The 6,760-nt window shown below is 55.1% G+C and overlaps 1 protein-coding gene across 5 annotated transcripts in view; it reads right to left on the bottom strand.

Moving 5' to 3' along the window:
* Nucleotides 1-6,760, bottom strand: part of SSBP4 (single stranded DNA binding protein 4) — a 46,121-nt gene that overhangs the window by 7,526 nt on the left and 31,835 nt on the right. For 4 of the 5 annotated variants that reach the window (XM_027853263.1, XM_027853262.1, XM_027853264.1 and 1 more), the window contains 10 exons: nt 4,523-4,606; nt 3,441-3,500; nt 3,209-3,278; nt 2,305-2,375; nt 2,137-2,204; nt 1,733-1,778; nt 1,512-1,547; nt 1,203-1,257; nt 980-1,050; nt 726-804 (listed from right to left, as the gene is read on the bottom strand). In XM_027853263.1, coding sequence (XP_027709064.1) covers nt 726-804; nt 980-1,050; nt 1,203-1,257; nt 1,512-1,547; nt 1,733-1,778; nt 2,137-2,204; nt 2,305-2,375; nt 3,209-3,278; nt 3,441-3,500; nt 4,523-4,606 — 640 coding nt within the window. The remainder of the gene's footprint in view (nt 1-725; nt 805-979; nt 1,051-1,202; nt 1,258-1,511; nt 1,548-1,732; nt 1,779-2,136; nt 2,205-2,304; nt 2,376-3,208; nt 3,279-3,440; nt 3,501-4,522; nt 4,607-6,760) is intronic. The other variant, XM_027853266.1, reaches the window with a different exon arrangement.

The raw sequence follows: 6,760 nt of genomic DNA, 5'->3' as shown, positions 1-6,760 counted from the left end.
CAGAGCTGGGAGGGCCCTTAGGACACAGAATGTCAGAGCTGGGAGGGACCTGAGAAAAATCCAATCCCTAGTTTTAAAGATGGTCACACTGAGACATAGAGAGGGAAAAGGCACATGGGCGAGAGCTGACTCGTCCAGTCCTCCAGATTCTCTTGAAGTACTCTGGGTCTAAGCCAATGGTTTCCAAATTCCCCTTCTGTGCACTTTTCAGTCTTGTCTCCTCACTGGTACCCACTGCCCAGGGCAGGGGCAACCCCTTTCTCCCCACCCATTCCCACCGATGAGTCCAGAGCCTACAATGAGATCCCAGCTAAGCAGTTGTGTGAAATTTATTCTTGTGCTGACCAAGTGTGACCACTAGAGGGAACTCGTCAACCACAGCACAGCCTTCAGAACCCTGGAATTTGGGAAGGGAAGAGAAGCGACGGTTGGGGTGGGGGTTAGGGGGAGAAAGCCAGTGGCTTTCAGGAGAAGAAGGTAGAGCAGAGAATGTCGGGCCTGGGAAGACCCTTAGAACCCAGAACGTCAGAGCTGGGAGGGTCCTTAGAACCCAGAACATCAGGGCTGGGAGAACTCTCAGAACGTCAGAGCTGGGAAGGTCCTTAGAACCCAGAATGTCAGAGCTGGGAGGGTCCTTAGGGCTGAGAGGACCCTTAGAACAGAATGTCAGAGCTGGGAGGGATGTCAGAACATGGAACATAGAATGTCACAGATGAGTCACATACCTAATGAGCCGTTCATGTGGTGTGGCTCCATCGCCCCCATCGCTGCCATGGGGCCCTCAGGCCCGGGACCCATTGGGAACTGTAGAGAGAGGTGAGTGTGGGGGGGTGGTCGGGAGCTGGGGTACAGAGGGCAGAGAGGTGCCGGGGAGAGCTGGGTAAGAGGACTTAGCCAGGTGTCAGGGTATTGGGAAGTCAGAGGTTGGGGATGGGGCTCTGGAAGGGGGCTGAGCCATTTGGGAGGAAAGGTCACTCACGTTGGGTCTGTTGCTGCCTGGCCCAATGGGGTTCATCATGGTGTACATGCTCTCACTGGAATTGGTTGAGTCTGGGGATTGGGGAGACGTAAGGAAAGACCCTCCTCCTCCTCCTCCCCCCATTCCCTCCTCTCTCCCACCAAAATCCCCTCCCACCCTGCAAGGCTCTCCCATCCTCCCCACCAGCCCCTACTAAGTCCTACCCACAAGGCCACTACTGTACCTCCAGGACTAGGCATGATGGGGGTTCCAGGGGGGCCACCGCCTCCTGGGGGACCCTGTGGACATGCAGAAAATGAGGTAAAGACCAGTGAAGATGGAGGTCCTGAACAAACTCAGGTACCTAATGTCTCATAGCCTGCCCTCATTACTGACTTCATCTTAACTCCTGGCCTCACCCTGACTTCTGACCTAAGACCCCTGACCTCCCTCAGACCATGACCCATTCTGACCTGATCCCTTTGGGCAGTCCTGTGACTTCACCCTCACCTTTGACCCCTGCCCACCCCGTGAAGCCGGGGTACAGACTCACCACATAGTTGCCTGGGGAGGAGGAGGAGTATGCTATCTGGGGAAGCAGGGGGAAAATAGCAGTTAGCTCCAGCTCTGTATGAGGCCTGCTGTGTGCCAGCCCCAAACTTTCCAACCCTCTCCCAGGAAGATGATGCCAAGGGACGAGTCTGTGGGGCCCCCCACCAGGGAAGGTCCGTCCCACTCAGCCCATGCTCCCCTCACCCCTTGCCAGTGACTCACTGAGTTGGCGCTGGGGTTAGGCCATGGTCCCCGTCCTCCTGGACCCCTGGAACAGACAGGGGTGGGTCAGTCTGAGGGAGGTAACAACCTGGGAGCTATGCCTGGGCACTGGTGGTCAAGGGTACAAACACATGCATGTACATCTACATACAGACAGACATAAGCACCCATGGGACATGTATGCACACACATACTCCACACACACTCCAACATTTTAGAACATGGGTGTGCCTGTGTACACACACATAAAAGCATCAGCACATGCACATCTAGACACATGGATGCATACATTACATAGGCAGGCACACATGTGTACACACACACACACACACACACAAGAATGCTGTGGTGTGAGGGCAGGGCCGGAGGCCGGCCAATGAGGGTGGCTTATTGGGCTTCCTTACATGTTCATCCCTGGCATGCCGGGGCCAGCGAGGGCATTGGGTGGGGGCCTCATTCCGCTGCCATAATTCTATAAGAAAAGAGACAGAGCCTATGAGGCTGGGCTGAGCTCGGCTGTCAAGGGAGGCCCGGGCCCCTCAAGTCCCCCTCCAAGCAAGGCCCCACCTTACCTGAGGCCCCATCCCCGCCATTCCCCTGGGTGGATTCATTCTCTGCATTGGGCCCCCCATACTCGGATGGCCTGTGAGAGGAGAAGAGCTCTGTGGGGTCCCAAGGTTAGTGTCTACAGATGCCCCAGGATGCCCAGACAGAAGGGGAGAGGCGGGGAAGACAACTGGGTTCTAGAGTGTGGTCCAATGACTGTGACTCAGATTAGCAGTGATGGTTCTAGATCAGAACAGGGTCCAAAGCAGTAATGACAGCAGCCACCAGGACAGGGGATCAGAGCTGATGGTGGCTCCTAGCCCTGGCGTTTCAAACCTTGCCACATCTACCTTCATCGCATCTCCTGTCCACGTGCACGCCTCCACCCTTTACGGCTAGCCCAGCCCTAGCACCTCAGTATGAACTATGCAACAGCCTTTCTGCTTCCATCACTCTCTTCTCCTACTCAAGATCCCTCCCCCCAGCACTCCCCAGTGCTTTCCCCACTTCTTAGCCTTCCACCAGGCCACGCGCTGGACTCTGCTCTCCTCTCTACCCTTCTTCCATCGGCTGCCAAGGTGATTTTCCTAAAGCACAGGTCTTTGGGACTCAGCTCCAATTTCACCTTTGAAAGGAGGCCTTTCCCATAGGCTCCAGTACGTGTGTAAGATCTACATTGTCATTTATCTGTTGTGTCCCCAATTAGACTGGCAGCTCCCTGAGGGCAGGGACTGTTTTTGCCTTTCTGTGTATATCTCCAGCACTCAGCACAGTGCCCCATATATAGTAAGTGCTGAAGCCTGAGGCTCCCTCTCTTTTTCCTCTGTCCTTTCAGAGCCAGGGTTAAGATTCCAGGGATACCTGCGGTGGGATCCAGGGATGGGGTGCAGGAGGAGGGAGGGGCTCCTGGGTCTCTGGCGTGCTACTCACCTTGAGCCCGCGTGGATGGGTCCATGGCATTAGGCAGCAGCGGCTGGGAGCCCGGGACTCCCACAGGTGGCTACAAGGGAGTGCCAAAGATGAGGCCCAGGGACAAAGCAAGCCCCAGGCCCTCCCCTGCCTGCCCTCAGGCCCCTGCCAAGCCTAGCCCTAGGTTCTCCTGGCCCAGAACCCTGGGCAGGGGAGATTCGGTGAGTACGCCGATGGAGACAAAGAGGTTTACCTGGTTTGGCATTCGGAGGGACGGCCGGGGGCCTCCTGGGTACCGCGGGGACATGAAGGGCTGCAAGAAACGAGGTGGATCATTTGGGTCAGCGGCAAGAGAAGGCTAGGGGGAAGCCTGGCCCACTCCCCACTTCCAGCCCCATGGGGCCCAGCTAACATTGGTCTCCCCACTCTTCCCATCCCTGCCTGGCAGCTTCCTCCCTGGCCTAGAGAAACTGCTGCTACCTCTGGCTACTACGTATGTGTGGGAGGGGCACAGAGTCGCAACATGACGAAAAGGACAGAGCAAAGGTGCCAAGCTGAGGCGCGGGCCAGGTGGGGAAGTCGGGACTCCTGGCTTCTCTCTTCCCATCTCCCCATCAGGTCCAGTACAGGACTGACCAGAAACAGGACTGGAGCACATGGGCCAGGGGTGGGGTGGGGGCAGAGAAGAGGAAGACACCGCTATTGAGGATAAATTACAATACCAGCTAACCTGTATACAGCGCGTTAAGTCTGCAAAATTCTTTACAAATATTGTCTCATTCAGTCCTCAAAATAACCCTGGGAAGTAGGTCCCCATTTTATAGGTGATTATACTGAGGCCTGGAGATGTGGAGGGATTTGTTTGGGGTCATGGAGTGACTTAAGTGTCCTGAGAAGGATTTGAACTCAGGGCTACCTGACTCCAGGCCTAGCTCTCTATGGATTTCACCGGCTCTCAGGATGATGAATGGAAAGACTGCTTGTGCTTTCAGACATGTATATGTGTGTAAAATGTGTCCATGTGTGAGCATGTGCCTTGGGAAGCATGGCATGATATCTGTGTGGGCATACGCACATGTATACAATATGTATGATCATGGGCAGTGGGAGATAGAAAATGCCAAGAGCATGGGGGGAGCAGGATGTGTGTGTGTATGTATGCGTGTATGTATGTGTGTGTGCATGTGTGCATGTGCAGAAAGAGCTAGACGCGGGAAGGAGGCTACAAAGAACGAGTGTGGGAGGGGGCCGCAGGGCGGAGAGGAGGTGGCTGGTCCTTGTGGGGCACACCACACATGGGGGAAGGCTCTCTTAAGAGTCACAGAGGGTCCTTACCTGACTGTGAGGGCCCATCATGGGGGCGTTGGGATTGTGTGGGGGGGGCTGGGCGTGTGGAGACGGCTGAGAGCCAGGAGGGCCCTTGGGGAAAAGCAGAACAGAGAGGGTTATGGTGCCAAGGCCAGAGGTCCCTGCCCCTGTGCCCTGGCAGGCTGTCTGCAGCCCCCTGGCAAAGGACCCAGGTGGGCCAGTCTTCTCCGGCTGAGACTTAAATATGGTGGCAGCCAGGGGCTAGGACAGGGGCTGGGGGTAGGAGTGGTGGTACTGTCTCCCAGCACACACCATACCGGGCTGCCCGTCGGGGTCCCTGGGCCCCAATTTCCCAGGGTCTGAAGCAGAAGAAGCTAGAGAAAGGGCCAGAGTTAGGAAGGTGAGGGAAAGGGGCAGCTGCCTGGAGCCTGAGGCAGACGGTCTTTCTGTGCCAGCCTGGGTTCCAAGGCTCCCAAAGACCAGCTCCACTCCCAAGCCTGGGCAGCTCCCTTAACCCCCCAACCCCCCCCCCCAGCCCAGCCTCTCCTTACCTCCCTTACCCACAGCAATTCCCATCCTCCCCCCTCCAGTCCCTCTGACCCTCCCCCTCCCCAAGCCCCATCCTGTCTTGGCCCCCCCCTTTCCTTCTCCACACCCACCCCACCTCCAGTCCCAGCCTGGGCCCCTCCCAGAAGGCCAAGCTGGGGATTAGCAGGGGAAGGAAGCCCCTCTCTGTTTCCCATTAACACTAATTAAGAACAGATGAGTTTATAAGGCAGTTCCTGGTTGGGGGGGTCAGGGTGGTGCGTGCACCATGGGATGGCAGGAGATCCACACAACACCCTTGCAGCCTGCCTCTCTCTCTGTCTCCCTCATTCATCTCCTCCCTCCTTCTTTCTCTCTCCTCATCCATCTCTCTCCCTTTCCCTCCTTCCCTTCTCACTTCTCTTTCTCTCTCTCTCTCTCTGTCACACACACACACAAATACACTATACACACATACACTCTTCTCTCACACACACAGATACCATGCCTTCCTCTCTCTCTCTCTCCTCTCTTCTCTCTCCATCTCTCCCTCCCTCTTTCCTTCTCCATCTCTCTCTCTCTCTCTCTCTCTCACACACACACTAATACACAAACACACAGGCATAGGTGCAAACACAGAAACATACACCCACAGCCACAGGTGTAGGTATAGGTACACACACACACACACACACACTATATAGCCATACACTCTTCTCTCTCACACACAGATCTCATGCCTTCTTTTCTCTTTCAGATACACATACAAAGCCCAATGCTTGCACTTTCTCTCTCTCTCTCTCTCATACACACATACACACAGGCATAGGTGCAAACACACAAACATGCACACACAGCCACAGGTGTAGGTATATGTACACACACACACACACACACACACACACACTTTACAAAGCCTTGGGGCTTCACAGACCAGTGAGCACACAACTTGCAGACACACTAAATGAAATCTTACCAAAAACGTGAGGCCCACACGTGTCTGCGCCTCCCAGACACACACTCCTCAGGCAGCCTCCACACCTCTCCTCCTCTCTTACACACACACAGATCCACACAGACCACCCCCGACGGCCCCACCCCCACATACACATGGACCCCATCTCTTCGCACATTCCACACTACTCTTTCTCTCACACAAATCCCCCATGCTCCCATACCTCTCCCCACCCCCGCCCTCTCACACACACAAGCAGAGCTCATGCTTTTTTCTAAGCCACTCACACACATAGTTCCCCAGTGCCTCGCCTTTCTCACAAACACACGTCCCAGGTCTTGCTCTCCCCCCACCCCCGCAAACCACCCCTCGATTTCTCACCCCCCCAGGCTTCTCTTTCTCTCATTCATATACAGAGACCTCCCCTCTCCAAACACACACATGCCTCAGATCTCTCTCTCACATACAGCAACCCACCCCATGCTTCTCTTCTGTCATACACACTTGACCCCTCCAAGCCCTCCCCTCCCCCTCACATCACAGGTCTTGTTCTCTCTCTCATACATACACACACACAAATATATTATACATCTATACACTCCTGTCTCATACACACAGATCCCATGCCTTCCTTCCTTCCTCTCTCTCTCTCTCATACACAAATATACATCTATGTACTCCTGTCTCATACACACACAGATCCCATGCCTTCCCTTTTCTCTCTCTCTCTCTCTCTCATACACAAATATACATGTACACACTCCTGTCTCATACACACACAGATC

This window comes from Vombatus ursinus, unplaced genomic scaffold (genome assembly GCF_900497805.2).
Source record: "Vombatus ursinus unplaced genomic scaffold, bare-nosed wombat genome assembly UNPS02009918.1, whole genome shotgun sequence".
Classification (NCBI taxonomy): domain Eukaryota; kingdom Metazoa; phylum Chordata; class Mammalia; order Diprotodontia; family Vombatidae; genus Vombatus; species Vombatus ursinus.
This window is presented reverse-complemented; position numbering and strand designations above follow the sequence as displayed.